The 17,299-nt window shown below is 42.0% G+C and overlaps 2 protein-coding genes and 1 pseudogene across 3 annotated transcripts in view; all 3 read left to right on the top strand.

Annotated features, from left to right (window-relative positions):
- The first annotated feature begins 565 nt into the window (after positions 1-565).
- Positions 566-5,612, top strand: LOC311581791 (tubulin alpha-1A chain-like; annotated as a pseudogene). Its single transcript has 2 exons — positions 566-606; positions 4,165-5,612. The product of its transcript is annotated as a tubulin alpha-1A chain-like (transcript).
- A 943-nt stretch (positions 5,613-6,555) lies between these two features.
- Positions 6,556-17,299, top strand: part of MRPS9 (mitochondrial ribosomal protein S9) — a 57,570-nt gene continuing 46,826 nt past the window's right edge. The window contains exon 1 of the mRNA XM_084753259.1: positions 6,556-6,726. Within this exon, the coding sequence (XP_084609385.1) occupies positions 6,592-6,726 (135 nt within the window). The 5' untranslated portion in view covers positions 6,556-6,591. The remainder of the gene's footprint in view (positions 6,727-17,299) is intronic.
- LOC311580540 (host cell factor C1 regulator 1-like) lies at positions 13,322-13,915 on the top strand. The gene has a single exon (XM_084752193.1). The coding sequence runs from the start codon at positions 13,567-13,569 to the stop codon at positions 13,792-13,794; it is 228 nt and encodes a 75-aa protein (XP_084608319.1). The 5' UTR covers positions 13,322-13,566; the 3' UTR covers positions 13,795-13,915.

Below are 17,299 nucleotides of genomic sequence, written 5' to 3'. Positions count from 1 at the left end.
AGGACTTGCATTTTCTTGGTTTGGTTTGGGGGAATTGTTTGTTTGGTTTTGGTTTTTCCAGACAGGATTTCTCTGTGTAACCTTGGCTGTCCTGGACTCACTTTGTAGACTAGGCTGGGCTCAAGCTCAGAGACATCTGCCTCCCGTTTGCTGGGATTACAGGCATGCTCCACCTTGCCTAGCAGGACTTGATGTTTAAACCAATTCTCAGGTTTCTGAGTTATCTATTCCTGCATGGTTTAAAATATTATTTCATAGTGATGTCCCCCAAGTACATAAGGTTTATGGTTCTGACCCAGGGTGGCCCCCAAAGTGCCAAATCCAGATGGGACTAGAGGCTATGGCCATAGGAAGGCTTGGTGGGAGGGGTCACGTCTGGGATGGATGTTAGTGGAAATCTTCAGTTTCTAACTAGTTCTCCCCAAAGATCCATAAGGAGAAAATGAGGAGATGGGAAGCCAAAGTAGCCTTTGTGACTAGACACAAAGTTCTAGGCCAGGACTTCCATGTTCTATTGCTCTTTACAGCAGGTCATTTAAGCCAGCTGATCCCTAAAGTGGATGGGGTTCTATCTTTTGATGAAAGGAGTATCAAGACTCAGGGACAGTTAAGTACTAACATACTAGTTGTTTTGCTGTGACTTTATAACAGAGTTCCATAAATTGAGTGGTTTAAACAACATAAATATATCCCTTATATTCCTTAATGCTGGGAGCCCAAGTTCAATGTGTCAGAAAAGTTGGTTTCCTTAGAAATCATGAAAAACGACCTTCCCCAGGTCTCTTGCTACTTTCTGGTTCTCTCTCTCTCTCTCTCTCCTCTCTCTCTTTCCTCTTTCTCCTCTCTCGCTCTTGTCCCTCCCTTCCTCTCTCCTCTCTGCATGTGTGTGTGTTCAGGTACAGTAAATGATCTTCTGTGTCTTCACGTAGTTTTGTTCTAAACTTCTGGGTTGTTTTTTTTTTCCCACTTTCCCTTTTATTTGTCTTGTTCTTGATTTTAGTTTAGATTGTTTGAGGGTCCCTTCATTTAACTTGATCGACTATATGCTTTCTCTAAACTGCCTTAATTACATTGAGGTATGTGCCTTGTATCCCTACTCTCTCCAAAAATTTTATCAAAAAAGAGTTTTGGATTGTGCCAAAGGCCTTTCCTGCATCTAATGAGACAATCTTGTGAGTTTTGGCTTTCAGTTTGTTTATATGGTGGATTACATTTATTGATTTGTGTACATTGAACCAGCCCTGCGTCTCTGGGTTCCAGCCTACTTGATCACGACGAATGATCTTTTTTAATGTGTTTTTGGATTTGGTTTGCAAATATTTTATTGAGTATTTTTGCATCTATGTTCATAAGGGGAATTGGTGTGTAATTATCTTTCTTGTTGGGTATGGGTATCAGGGTAACTGAGGCTTTATAAAATGAATTGGGTGTTTCCATTTTGTTTCAGTTTTGTGGAATAATTTGAAGAGAATTGACATCAACTCCTCTCTGAAAGTCTAGTGGAATTGCATGCTAAAAGCATCTGGCCCTGGGCTTTGTTGTTGTTGCTGATGTTAAGAGATTTTAATGACTGCTTTTATGTCATTAGGGATTATAGAGATCTGTTTAATTGCTTATCTGAACTTGACTTAACTTTGGTAAGTGGTATATCTCAAGGAAATTATCCATTTCTTTTTTATTTTCCAATTTGGTGGAGCACAAGCTTTTAAAATATGTTGTTATGATTCTCTGCAATTCCTCAGTATAGAGGAATTTTAACCCAGCAGCATGGTTACTCTGGCAAAGGATTGCATCCAAAGACCTCCTAGGTCTATGTGATCTGGCTGGAATACAGACATGCCCTTAGTACACACCTTTAATTTCAAACAATGAAGGAAGTTTAGTTTATAGGAGAAAGCAGCCATGTTTGAAAGTGATATCTAATTGAGAGTGCTTGAATTTGATTTCATCATGGAATGTCTTATTTCCATCTATTGTGATGGACAGTTTTGCTGGGTATACTAGTCTGGGATGGCATCTGTATTCTCTTAGGGTTTGTAGAACCTAAATACATCCCTTTTGGCTTTTAAAGTCTCCATAGAAAAGTCAAGTGTAATTCTAATTGTCCTGCCTTTGTGTTAGTTTTCTTCCCATATAGCTTTTAGAACTTTGCCTTTGTTCTGTAAACTTAGTATTTTGATTATTATGGGGATTTTTCTTTCCTGGTCCAATTTATTTGCTGTTCAATAAGCTTCTTGAACCTTGATAGGTCCCTCCTCCTTTAGGTTGGGAAATTTTTCTTCTTTGATTTTGTTACAAATATTTTCTGTGCCTTTGACCTGGGTTTCTTTTCCTTCTTCTATTTGTATTATTTTTGATTTGGTCCTTTCATAGTGTCCCAGATTTACTGAGAGCTTTGTATCTGAATTTTCTTAGATTTAACATTTTCTTTGACTGAAGTATCAGTTTATCATCTTCTTTTACTGAAGTATCAGTGTCTTCAGTGCCTGAGATTCTCTGTTCCACTTGTTGTAATCTTTTGGTGAGGTTTGCCTCTGAGGTTCCTGCTTGAGTTCCTAAATTCTTCATTTGCAGATTTCCCTTAGTTTGGGTTTTTGTTATTAATTCTATTTCTACTTTCAGGTCCTAGACGCTTTTACTCATTTTATTCCACTGTCTTTTTAGATTTTTAAAATGGATTTATTCATTTCCTCTTTGAGTACTTTATCATATTCATAAAGGTTATTTTAAGGTCTTTGGCTTTGGCCTCAGTATGTTTTGATTCTCAATACCCATTGTGGTAGGGTTTTAGTGGTGACATGCTGTCCTGGCTTTTTGATTGTGTTTTTATGATGACATCTAGGCACCTGGTTGTGGGGTGGTTGTAATTCTAGGTCGTTTTGGGGTGGCTGTTCTTTCCTTGGTTTCTGTTCAGCTTCCTGTTTCTTAGGAGAGTGTAATGGCTGTGCATTTCCTGGCAGGGAAGACTTCTGAGATTCTGCTACTGGGGATTCTAGGTAAAAGATGTTTCTAGGTACTGGGAGCTGACATGTAGGAATGAGGATGGGCTGAGAGGCTGGTGAGGAGGGTCTAAGAAGGAGAGAAGTAGGGTCTTCCTCCAGGATCTGTTTAATCCCCTGGGACTGGGGTCAGAGAGTGAGGAGAGGCCACAGTAGGACTTCTACAGGGGGCCGATGAGACTAGGGGACTAGATTTGGAGGAAAGGAGGGAGAGGTGAAGATGTGCAGTTAGCCTACCTGTTTCCCTTGACAGCACGGCAGCACCTCTAACTTAGTTTTGGTCTCCAAAATCAAGTCCTGAACCTCTGGCACTGAATAAAGTGATTTTGACTGTTGTGAGGTCCAATTGAATGCAACATAACTCAAATACCAGGTCAATGCAGATGACAAAAACTTATTGTTATAAAGACATTACCGATCGATCAGAGCCACACAGACTCCGGAGCTAAACTGTGACCCCAAAAGTGTGGTATACTTCATATATCAAGGATGAAACCATTAAGCAATGGGGAGCATGGTGGGCTGTAACACTGTCCAGCCATATTTTGACATAAAAGGTTGAACTGGGGAGTTTCCATCAATCAGGATAGGAGTAGATTCCTGGGGTTGGGAACATGAACTTAGTTTGACCCTGACAGCAAGATGGAGAAGCTGTTCTTGAAACACCTGGACTCAGACAAATGTTTCCTTACAAGTTGTCCCTGAGATGGCTGGACACTGACCACTGTTTCTTTACAACAGCTTCTGTTCAGCTGTTGGGAAACTCCCAGCTCCCTTAGGGCCTGGGACCTTGAAATTTGCTTTCTCTCTATGATTTAATGATGTCTGAAAACAAAATAGTAGTACTTAAAATAAGTTTCTTTTGCTTGTTCCCAAAATTCATTAATGTAAAAGGTAGTAACAGACAAAGGGAGAAATAGTTTTTTTCTCCCCTTAACTACAACCATTCCATTTAGAGTTTCGCTCTCTCTTTTCTCCTCTGAAACTGTGCAATACCTATTTTTCTTGATCTCTGTTTTGTGAGGTGACAACATTATGATGCCAGCATTTACTTCATCACTTAAAAAAAGAAAAGTATTTCTGGCAGGTTCGCTTACATTGACCACCTAAGAGTCGCACTGTAAGAAGCAATACCTCCTCCTCATCTCCACCATCCTCCTGGCAGGTGCAAAACAGCAACCATGAATGAGTGCATCTCCATCCACCTTGGCCAGGCAGATGTCCAGATCAGCAATGCCTGCTGGGAGCTCTACTGTCTGGAACATGGCAGCCAGTCTGATGGCCAGATGCCAGTTGGTAAGACTATTGATGGGGAAGATGACTCCTTCAACACCTTCTTCAGTGAGACAGATGTTGGCAAGCACATGCCCCAGGCAGTGTTTGCAGACCCGGAATACACAGTTGTTGATGAGGTTTACACTGGTACCTACTGCAAGTTCTTCCACCCTGAGGTGGAAGGCAAGGAAAATGCTGTCAATAACTATGCCATGGCCACTATACCACTGGTAAGGACATCATTGACCTTGTTTTAGACAGAATTCACAAGCTGTCTGACTAGTGTACAGGTCTTCGGGGCTTCTTGGTTTTCCACCACTTTGGTGGGGGAACTGATTCTGGCTTCATCTTCCTGCTGATGTAGTGGCAGTCTGTTGATTATAGAAAGAAGTCCAAGCTGGAGTTCTCCATTTACCCCGCCCTCCAGGTTTCCACCACTGTGGTTGAGGCCTACAATTTCATCTTCACCACCCACACCACCCTAGAGCACTCTGATTGTGCCTTCACGGTAGACAATGAGGCTATCTATGACATCTGTTATAGAAACGACCTTGAGCACCGACCTACACTAATCTTAACAGGTTGATAGGTCAAATTGTGTCTTCCATCACTGCTTCCCTCAGATTTGATGGGACTCTGAATGTTGACCTGACAGAATTCCAGACCAGCCTTGTGGCCTACCCTTGCATCCACTTCCCTCTGGCCACATATGCCCCTGTCATCTCTGCTGAGAAACCCTACCATGAACAGCTTTCTATAGCAGAGATCACCCATGTCTGCTTTGAGCCAGCCAACAAGATGGTGAAATGTGATCCTTGTCATGGTACATACATGGCTTTGCTGCCTGTTGTACCATGGTGATGTGGTTCTCAAAGATGTCAATGCTGCCATTGACACCATCAAGGCCAAGCGTACCATCCAGTTTGTGGACTGGTGCCCCACTGGCTTCAAGATTGGCATTAATTACCAGCCCCCCACTGTGGTGCCTGGTGGAGACCTGGCCAAGGTCCAGAGAGCTGTGTGCATGCTGAGCAACACCACAGCCATTGCTGAGGCCTGGGCTTGCCTAGATCACAAGTTTGATTTGATGTATGCAGTGGTATGTGGGTGAGGTCATGGAGGAGGTCTGTGGGCTGGGCGAGGTCTGAGGCCTGTGAGGACATGGCTGCCCTAGAGAAGGATTATGAGAAGGTTGGCGTGGATTCTGTTGAAGGAGAGGGGGAGGAGGAAGGAGAGAAATACAAAGGTGCTGCTCACACAGAGAAGTTTATTCTGCTCCAGCCAAGAAAGTTGTGGTTGGTTCAGTTAGTTACTGACTTCTGCTTTAAATATGAATGATTTGTTATAGACCCACGATGCCCATTTTACTGATGGGTTTTAAATAAAATATTCCCTGTCTTTAAAAAAAGATTTCTATTTTATATGTATGTTTTGCTTGCATGTATGTATGTCTGTACACCACAGACATGACTGATGCCCTTGAAATACAGAGAAGGCATCAGATTTCGCAGAGCTGGAATTACAGACAGATGCAATCTGCCACATGAGCGCTGGATACCAAACCTAGCTCCTCTGTAAGAACATCAAGTGCTCCCAACTGCTGAGCTGTCTCCTCAGCCTGTTACTTGGTCACCTTGATACCATCTTCTGTGTATGTTTTAAATTTCTATTGATCCTTTCAACACGTATGGAAAACCTTTTAAGAGTGGTTTATTCCATCACTTAACTTGTACCTGCTAGAAATCACCTGGAAGTTACTGTTAGGAGTGAAAAGTTTCAAAGGGCAAAACAATGTCCACACAGCCATTCTTACTGGTTTCAAGGCCCGGAGGCAATGCCATAGAGAGAGCTGTGAAGCTGTCAGTCTGTAGGTCATACAGCTAAGAGTCAACACAAGAGTGAGTTGGAAGCTAGTCAGTTGGTGGAGGAAGGTCTTGACATAGATCCTGAAAACAGGCAAGCTCGAGAAGAGGTGAAGGCAGTTCTGTAAAGGCTGGCGGACAAGAAAGCATGCTTGGAATTCATGGAGCGACAGCAAGCATTGCGGAAGGCATGTCTGAGTGTGGGTATCACGAACTCAGCTACAACTGGAAGAGGCGAGGGCACAGTTAGGTACAGCTAGTGGTAGGCTGAAAGCCACGTGCAAGTCAAGCTACAGCCAAACTCCGTGTACCCTATAGGCGGTTAGGGGCCAGGCTGCAGGACACGCCCCTTAGTTCTAAACGCTAGTGAAGCGCTTCCGCCTGGGCGGCTCGCGCCTGCGCAGTCTCCAGGCCCCGCCCCTTCCCCTCCCATCCAGACTTTTCTCAAGACCAACATGGCTGCGCCCTGTATGTCCTGTGGCCGAATGCTTTCCCGTCAGATCGTTCACGCGGTTAGGGCTAGCCTCTGCCAGAGGCCCGGGTACTGGACAACCTCGCCGGTTGACTGGCAGCCCGGGCCCAAGTCCCAGGTAAGGTCCTGGGAGCTGGAGATGGCGGTCCGTGTGGTAGGGTGATGTGAAGTCGGCCCTAAGGTGTTGGGTAGAGGCCGGAGGTCACTCGTAAGAGTCGCGGGTGGGTTCGGCCGCGGGCGGATCCTCTGCAGCTTCTTCCGGGGCCTTTCGTGTCTGGCATGTGGAGCTGAGTGGCTGCCAAGGTGTGGCGAACGGTCTCAGGGGAGCGGGAGCTGAACTCAGCTGCGACCCTGAAGACGTCTTGGGCAAACCCGCACTATGGAGTGGACAGAAACTTTTTACAAGTGCCTTCAGTTTTTGGAATTTTCCTGAAAACTTTGTCATCAGCTGTTTAGAGGGCATTGGCTGCTTGACTCAATCGTGAGGGCAGTGTGAAGCTGTGATTTCCAGCTTCAGTCTCTGCGTGGTACCCACTTCTCCACTGGGAGAAGACGAATTTAGGTTTGGCTGTAACTGCGTTTAAGGTGTCTGGGATATTACACAGAGATGGCCAGTAGAGCCTTCGTCTGAAATCGAGGCAGTAGCGCAGGAGACAGCGTTTAATACATGAGTGGTCAGAGGAACAGGGCCTTGAAGGACAAACAGGCCAAACGAGAGACCTCAAAGAGATTGAGAATGTGCTGCCAAAGAAGTGGGGTGTGGAAAACAGAACATTTAAAATAGAATATCAAATATTGCTAAAGAAATACTAGCACCAGATATTGCAGAGAAGTACTGGATCTTGCAAAATGACTGCCTATCTTTTTCTGTGTTATTTGATGCCTTGACATAAACCAACCAGTCTGCCCAGTGATTAATTAAACATCTGGGAGTTTTGTTGTAAATTGGGAAATATGCTGGTTTGTTTTTAAATCTCTTATACGTGTATTTGAATATTTGTTTATACACATAATTGCATATGAGAGGAACTGTAGCAGACAAAATGTTTTTATTGGTAATAATGTGTATTATGGGGAATGTGGCTTTCTCTTATACATTCAGAACCTAGTGTCTACCCTTCTATCTTTCTCCATATTCTTATTATGTGTAAACTTGCACATAAAATAATGGGCCTTGTTGGGTCACATCCCTTTTACTTTTTTTGGTTTGTTTGTTTTTGTTTTTCAAGACAGGGTTTCTCTAGCCCTGGCTATCCTGGAACTCACTGTATAGAACAGGCTGGTCTCAAACTCAAATATCTTCCTGCCTCTGCCTCCCTAGTGCTGGAATTAAAGGCTTTCACCACCACAGCCAGCTGCCTTTTACTTTTTTAACTTATATGGGAAATGCACATAAGATTTTTATTATGTCTAAAGCACATTCTAATTGCTTATTACTCTCTTCCACTAGTATTATCAAAGTAAGCATCTTGCTCTGGTTCTGTGCTATCTCTTCTGTTGGGAGATTTCATATGTGAGGTTATTGCTGCAAATTCCAGTATTTCATATCACTGTCCCTGAAGGCTGTGTACAATTCTCATTTCATCATTAAGATAAAGTGTTCTTTTTCTACCTTCATTAGGATTTGCTTGCTAAGGTTGTAAGATGGCTAAAACAGTGTCCTTTGCTAATATTTATTTCCTTGTCCACTCTTGAAATGATCCATCCACCCCAATATGCAAATGTTTGCTGAGCACTTCTCTTGAGCCTGGTACTCTAAGGTAGAGAGTTACCGATGAAATTGATTCTTAGCACTCTCAAGGAATGATTCTCTTGGGCCTGATCCTCTGAATTCCTGAATATGTTTTACCACATGAAGTACATCTTAAATAATAATTGAAAAATGTAACTACTTTAGATCTTTAATCATCACACACACACACACACACACACACACACACACACACACAGTCTTAGTTACTTTAGTTACTTAGTTACTAAGGTGACTTATAAGAGAACACATTTAATTGGGGCCTTGCTTACACTTTTAGGGGGGTTAGGCATGATTGTCATAGTAAGGAGCCTGGAGACAAGCAGGTATGGCAGTGTGGTAATAGCTACACGCTTACATCCTGATCCACAAACAGCAGCAGCAGGAAGGGGAGAAGAGAGAGGAGGAGATAGGGAGAGTGGGGAGAGGAGGGAAAGGGAGGAGGACAGGGGGAGGGAGAAACTGGGTCTTGGCATGAGCTTTTGAAACCTCAAAGCTCATCCTCTGGTGACACTTCTCCTCCAACAAGGCCACCCCCAACACACATACATACACACTATGTATGTGTACATGCACAAAGACATTAAGAAAGCTTTTTTTATAGAGTGCCTGTCTGAAATATTAATGTTTCTTAATGTCCATATTAAAAAACACTTATCCACTTCTGCATACAACATTAATAGCTGTATTTCTCTTGGGGCCTGTGTTTTGCAAAGCAAAAAAATTAATGACTTCATGAGCAAATAAAACACTATCCAACTAACTCCCCTCCCCACTTCATATTTGGGTCATGTACCATTAATTATGGAATCTCTTCACAGGTCATAAACAGCTTGAAAAGAGTAGAGGTAATAGAATAAAAAAGTGCATTTCATAAAGTGTTTTTGAATTTTGTTTATGCTGGTAAGTGCATATACTGGGTAGTGATATAACAGAAATTATGGGTGACAGTAAAACATTTTGAGAAACACTAATGCAATGAAGAAAAGAAAGCAAGTTTTACTTCACTGTGACTCCTAGTTCTCAGTTGGGCCCCTTGCTAGCTGGCTTCCTCCTCTGCTGTTCTTACAGTATACCCATTTCATACTATGCCTCAACACAATTAAACCTTTCAGCACCCCAAATTTGGTTAAGGATAACATTCGTTTATGTGAGTGACTAAACTTCTTATAAAGTACATCCAGACATATTAGGAATCTATAATGTACTATGAGAGATTTATAGAAGGAAATACAGAAGAGCCACCTAATTATGCATTTCCCTGATGCAGTATAGAGTCAGTAGAAGTTACAGAGGTGAGTACAGGCAGCTTCTGGGGGTCGGGGGCAGTGATAGTAAAGTGGAAGCTTCAGCAGCAATTAGTAATTTCTGTGCTTGTGTTAGCTCTTAGTGCATTATCTAGAAATATTCTGTAGTTATTATGCTCTATAGTGGTATAAAAAAGTACGTTATAATCATAGTAAGTTCTGGCAGCAACAAATAGTTGATTTGTGCTTAGGGACTGAGTTAGAGATTGGAGTTACCAAACCAGGCACATTGTGGTCAGTCACTGAAACAATGTGTTTGGAGAAAACGATTTGTTCACCTTTCAAACCATTGGTCATAGGAAAGCAAGTTTCAACTCTGCCTCCCTGAGGTTAGAGTTTGTGAGATAAAAGAATATGATTGTCTCAGCTATAGGAAAGGTAATTGGAGGTGGCTAAAAGTGCCTTGATGATGCTGGTCTATCAAATCTAATCTGCTTTCTGGCTCTTCACAGAAAGTAGCTGTGTTTTCTTTGTGTTGCTGTGATAAAACCCACCATCAGAAGTGAATTGGGGAGGAAAGGGTTTGTTTGAGATTAGAAGTTACAGTCTGTTGCCAAGGGGACCCAAGCCAGGAGTTCAGTGCAGGAACTGAAGACCACAGAGGGACACTGCACACTGGCTCACGGTTTACGGCTTGTCCAGCTTCGTTTCTTATACAACCCAGAACCACCTGCCCGGGGCCTTACTACATCAATCATCAATCAAGAAAATGTCCCACAGGCCACTCTGCTGGAAGCAGTTCCTCTTTTGAAGAACTTTTTTTTTCTGGATGACTGTAGTTTGTGACAAGTTAACAAAAACTAACCAGCACATTGGCCATATTAGCAAGAAGTCAAAAGGTCACTTGTTATTAGACAAAGACAGAGCTGCTGTTTACGACAGATGTGAGTTCTCTTCCAGCTCGTGAAAAACAGCATTAATCTTGTGACCTATAGTTAGTGGTGTAATGTATAGAAAAGTACGCTGCTTAGCTAGTCTATTAAATTGATGGTAAAAGCAAGAAACTAAAAGTAAATGGAAGTACGAGGTTAGTTTCCTTCAGTGCCAGTGGTGTCAGAGGGATTGGAAATATTGTTACATATCAGTGTGTACTCTGTTCTTTTAGGTAGTGAACGTTTTTTCTTTTTCTTTTTTCTTTTTTTTTTAACTTGTCACAAGTAAACAAAATAGTGTTGGCATTGTTGTTGAACTGTTGATAGTTGCCTTTCATAGGTCTCTGGAAAGATTACCCATGAATTTTAAAACCATCTGTGACTGTAATCTAGTAGAGTGGGCATGCTGTTTTGGCTTTTTATATATTTATAGCTTTTTAAATGAAAGTGGTAAACCCATTGTTATTTTGGTGAGACTCCTCTTTATTTTTTTTTTTTCTACTAAGAATTTTATTAGTACCTCCGCCCTTGCTGATTTGGATGGTCTGTCAGAAGAATAACCACTGACATTTGACGGCTTGATTCTTGTATGTTGCAGCTTCATAGTAAATTTGTTCGTGTTTCTATAAAAAAAAAAATAGCTGTTCATTTTCTTTCTCATGAACTCCCAACAGTTGTAAATCCCATATTTAGTATATTACCATGTTGGTCTACAGTAAGGGCTTTATAAAAAAATTATATTTAGTCAGTGGCCAAAGGTACCTTGAATGATGCATTTTTAAATTCACTTGCATCTTAACAGTTGTATTCAGTTTTGTAAATTATTTATGTTTCTTGGATTAGTTTTGAATGTCAGTATTAGTCATACACAAGAGTATGTGCATCACAAGTACATATATGTATACATATACATGTATATGTTGTGTATCTGTGTTGTGGTGTGTATGCTAAAGGTCAAACTCTGGGCCTTATGCATGATACTCAGATACTCTGGCCAGTCCTTGGGTGTATTTTTTTAACTGTAGTTTTTAAGAAGTGGGAAAGATAGCCCTTTTTGCAAGGTGTTTATTCCCTTTAAGACATCATCCTGTCCTGGATAAACTTTAGTGTATCCCTCATTGCCTTAATTGTAAAAGTACCTATACATTAAAACTGATGTTTTCCTTATGTGGCAATTCATAAATTTATCTTAAGAAAGCTTGATAATAGATGCCACCACCACCCATACCTCCCATCTTGTTTGTCTTTCTCATTCTCTGTCTTCTGCCCACGAGATCTCCCAGGGGTGGTTATGTAAACCCAGACGGTCTATTATCTGACATATACTTAAATAGTACAACTCTCACAGAGTCAAGGTGGTTTTCTCCTTTAAACAGTTTGCATGCAACCGTTGTTGCTTATGTTAGTAATGATTTTGTGACAGCATTGCTTATGCTTGCCATAGTCACATTTCCTAGATGTTGCACCCATAACTATAGTTATTGGCTTGTTTCAATCATTATTCAGATATGGTCTGTGTTTTATTTGATTGGTAAGTATGCTGAGTTTTAATATAGATGATTGTGGAATGAAAATAAATGGTGACTTTTTTTTTTTTGTCGACAGTATAACATGATGCAAGCAGCAGCATCTCCCCTTCCTGAGAGCACCTCTGGAGGAATCTGGTGTTTGGGGTTTTTGTTTGTTTGTTTTTGAGTATGTTCAGAAGAGCTGTGACCTGGGATACCTGGCCCAGTTTAGCACTCCTAGGTAATTCCTCTCTTGAGATCCTGAACATAAGAGGCAAGGTGTCTCATTTCATAATGACTGAATTCTGATTATATTGATCCTGTTGTGGATCATTGGAATTCACCTCAGACCCTGCCTGCTTTTGCATGTAATTTCATAGTCTCTCTCTCTCCCTCCCTCTCTCTCCTTTTTTAAGACAGGGGTTCTCTGTGTAGCTTTGGCTACCCTGGACTCACTTTGTAGACCTGGCCATCCTCGAACTCACTGAGGTCCAACAGCCTCTGGCTCCCTGAGTGCTGGGATTACAGGCGTGCACCACCACTCCCAACTTGCAGTCTCCTTATTTAATTATTTTTTGTAAATGGGGCTGGAGAGTTTGCTCAGGGGTTAAGAGCACTTGATGCTTTTGCAGAGGAACTAACTACTGTATTTTCTGGTATATAAGACAACTTTTTAACCCCCTCCCCCCTCAAAAAATCTGTGCCAAATCAGGGGCCGTCTTACATACTGGGTACTTACCCACACCTGGCTTCCCCTTGCTTCATATATCTGGCACCTGTAGTGGGGGCTGATTGCCTGCTTTGCCTGTGTGGGGAGTATGAAGCAGGGAGCAGCAAGCTGCACACATCTTCCTGTACCTTGAGGAGGAAAATGTAAGCATGGATTGTCTCTCCACAAGAACCAACCCATTAGACTCCGGAGGGCTGAGCTTTTTTGGGTTGAGTGTGGAACATACCTTAAAGGGGCAGTGTAGGCTGGCACTGGCTGTCTGCTGGCATTTAATAAAGTGCCTGGCTGTCTGTGCCCTGCCTGAGTCTGCTGCACAGGGTGTGCGTTGGAAGAGGGGTAGTCTTATATTGCAAGTATATTCCAAACTATATTGTAACTGGAAAAGTTGGAAGTTGTCTTATACACCCAGTTGTCTTATATGCCAGAAAATAGGGTAGGTTCAGTTCCTAGCACACAGGGTGACCACATCTGCCTATAACTTCAGTTCTAGGAGATCCAGTGTCCTCTTCTGCCTTGGGCACCTGCATGTATGTGGTAATATATACAGACAGGCAGACACACAAACATATTTTTAAAGACACATTTTTTTTAAAGCTCCTAGAAAGAGCTATTTTTAAAAAATCATGTGCCTGGATCCCACCCCTCTATCTGCAGGACCCCGAACCATAATGATCCTGTAGCAGCCCCTGGAGCGAGGCCCCCCAAGTCGGGACCTACGGGCCACCACTGGGGTGCCTCGCAGCCAGGACGCCAGGGAACCCTTGCACAAGCAGTTCCTGTCTGAGGAGAACATGGCCACCCACTTCTCCCGACTCAGCCAACATAATGACCATCCCTACTGCAGTCCCCCTGTGACTTTTCCCCACGCCCTGCCACCACTCAGGAGCCCTTGCCCAGAGCTGCATCTCAGGCCCTATCCTGGTAGCCCTACCCCTGAGGCCATCAGGCTGCTGAGGCTGGGGGATACCCCAAGTCCCTACTCCCCAGCATCCCCATCTGGAGACATCATGGAGCTCTGAGTGCTGATGGCCAGTGGTTCCTCCTTCCCGACTTGTTCTGGACAACAAAAACCAGCAACCCAAAGAGAAGGATGAGGTCCTTCTCCAAACCAGATGCCTGGGCACCAGGACACACCTTCCCCTGCCATGACACTGAGCTTAGTAGAACCCTCATCGGGAGGGGCAGTAACCGGGGGAAGGGAAGTATCGCCCCACTGGTGAATAAAGGTTTGTGAGCAATTAAAAAACATCACAAAATCTCCAAATGTTCATTAATATATGTTAATTATGCATAAGGTTTCATTATCACATTTTGTACACATACCATCCTCATAGCCTCCTTTATCCCTTGTTGTCTCCCTCCGCACATCCCTACCTCTTCTCGACTAGCGGTTCTTTTATACTTTCCTGTCTTTTGATTTATCTTGGTTTTATGACCCAGGGAGTTTCATTAGGCTTGTTTACAGGAGCATGGGTACCTTTTACTTAGTTATGTCAGAGAGCTTTCTTTTGCCTATATCCAGAAGCTTCTAATTGATAACTATACACCTATTCAAAGAGGTTACTGTGATTCCTCTATTGGAGTCCTTGTATAGTTTCTTCATTCACAATTTTACTAAGGTGAATTCAGTTTTTACCTATTTAAAAATTCCTTGAAGTTTTTTTTTTTTTTTGCCTTTCCTATTCAGATTAGCAGCCCAGTTTTCTTTGTTCCCTTTTTATCCAATTAAACTAAAAGAAACTGCCTAATACTGCTATAATACCATTACAGTAATGTTGACACTGGCATTTGGCCAAATTTGGGACATCATAGCTGTCAGGATGTGTCTGCCTATTTTGCAACCAGCTTGATTGAAATTATAGTTGTCTGACCCACTGATTATATTTAAAAAGAAACAAATTTGTCACATTGTGTCTATACTACTTCTTGAACAAAAGTCTGATGAAAATTCTGGCATCATCACTGCAGTTGGGGATGGAACCTGTAGCTGATTCTGTCAGGATTGTTTTATAGTGGCAAAGAAATTCTCTTCTGGGAATTATGTGTTTGGCTAAAGAGCTGTTTTTCTGTTTTATTTTTCATTCAGCCTCACCTTAATGGACTGTACCAACAAGTAGTGGACTCTGTTTAGTATACATATTTCTATGTGATTGCTGGAATAATTCAGAACTTTTAAGAAGGAATGTATCTATGGACTGCTTCTTATATTATAACAAGTATTATGAGTTTCAGGATGTTGTATTTTTATGTTGTTGAGAAAAGATCCTAAAGAGCTTTTATGGAAAATGTTCCAAATTAGTGACATCTCTAAAAGTCTTTTTTAAGTGAACAGTAAAAACTTTTGTAAATATATTTAGGCCTCACTTATGTTAAAATTAGGAAAGCTGTCATCTCATGTCACAAACTCCAGAGAATATGATTGACAAGTGAAGAAACAAATCAAGTGTGGAAACAAACCTTCAAGTCAGTAATCAACTCTTTCACTTTAGAAGATGCTAAAATGTAGGAACTGAAGTAAAGGAACAGTGGTCCAGGCAGCCCGAGCCTGCAGGAGGATGCTCATTCAGCAGGGAGGAAGCACTGCAGCAGTCCTTCTCTTCTGTGCTTTCAGGACTTAGGTTCCCAGAGTATTTGTCTTAACCACATTCATAGAGTTCTTTCTGTCACAGTATATTGTTAGAGCTGTCTATATTATTATGAATTATTGTTGCTAATCTACTGTGCCAATTTACAAGTTAAGTATATACGGAAATAGTAGATAGGATTTTGAGCTACCTGGGGTTTCAGTTACTCCCTAGAGTGTTCCTCTCTAGGTAAGAGGTGAGCAACACCAACCAACCAACCAATAACAAAAAAAGAAAAAAGAAAAAAGCCCAAACAAACAAAAAAAACCCTCTTACTTCATCACAACCATTTCATGTTGTCAAGGACATGCCTAGAAAGTGTGGGTGAGGGATTGCTCTGTTGGTTTGGGGCATGACAGGCTGTGCTTAGGGGAAGCTTTTGAAGCATGGAATTTGAAGGTAGACCAGCAATAAAGCTAAACATTGAGTGACTACAGTAAGTACAACTGATGCTGCAAAAAGTGGGAAGGACTGTAGAAATGAAGGTTTAAGAGCTGTACAGAAGGCAAAAACAAGGGGACAGAAATAGACCAGGAAAATTTATATGTGGAGAAAAGATCGTTGCCATGCCTGAAATGCAGATTATTAGGGAAAAATAAGTGGGTATTATTTAATTTCCCACGTTTATAGAAAGATGAGACAGCAACTATTAAAATAATGTAAAGAGGATATGTTCATGTTTTAAAAAGGCTTATTTCACACATGTACACACACATACATACACACAAAATCATTCACATTCCCCAGTGGCCTAGAATTCAAGTGCAAACTACAGGCATTGATACTTCAGGGCAGCATAAGTAGGAGCTTGGTAGGGTTACATTATGACCCAGCTCAATTAAAGTCAAGGTAAAGTGTTCACAAGAGTGGGAAACTTGTGCTGAAGGGTACCGTGTGCCCTAGCATGTGTTTTCTTCAGCATTTAAGTTGATGGGAAAAGATAATTGATGAAGAAATTATTACCGGCACAGTATGGATGGAATGCTGGTTCACAGCAGTATGAATGCTTTCTTGTGATTTCTTCATCTGTACTTTAAACACTATGTCACAGCCTTCTGAATGGAAAGTATTTGGTCCATTACACTTTCCCTCTTAATCATCACAGACCATTTCATCTACTTCTCAAAGAAAATAGTAATCTTAAGGCATGATCTTACCTCTCTGTCTATAATTCCTTGGCTCTAAGCGGTTTCTTCACATGGTAGAGCTATATTGCTGTAACATTAATTCATGTCTGCCATTTTCCATACTCCGATGTGTGAGCATCATCTGTCAAGCAGTTTTGACTTTTTTTTATGTGTCTCTGTGTTGAGTATATGCCATGTATGTGGTACCTGAGGCCAAAGAGAGGTCCCCTGGAGCCAGAGTTACAGGTGGTTGTGTGCTACTTGATGTGGATGTTAGGAGCTAAGCCCTGGTACTCTGATCTGGACCAGGAGGTTGTTCTTCAGTTAAGAGTCCAGAGAGAGAACCGGGAGACCTAAAGATAAGAGGACAGAAAAGTTTGAGATTAGGAGATCTTGAATAAACTATGTCTTTTATGCCAAGCAAGCTTATTAAGAAGATCATCTTACTATATATTGCAGGGGAAATGGGACAGTCAGGAAAATGCTGACAATGGGCCCAAAGTCAGCAGGAAGCCAGTTGAACAGTGTTGCTCAAGAGAAACACAGGAGTTGCACAGGGGCCCTGGGACTGATAACCAATAGCCCCTTAGGGTAGAAAGATTGAGATCTCAGGATCTGAAACCACAGCCCTCCTAAGGCCTTGGCCCCAGGACATTACTGGCTGGCCAGGAGTATTCCTGGTTCTAGAGGAGGAACTATGTCCTTCCCCATATATCAGGGCCTCAGGGAAAGCCTAGGATCAGCCTAGCCCTCAACACTCTAGAACATCAGTA

This window comes from Acomys minous (assembly GCF_964271855.1).
Source record: "Acomys minous genome assembly, chromosome: 13".
Classification (NCBI taxonomy): Eukaryota; Metazoa; Chordata; class Mammalia; order Rodentia; family Muridae; genus Acomys; species Acomys minous.
Note: the sequence above shows the minus strand (reverse complement) of the source record. Positions and strands in the feature narration are given on the sequence as shown.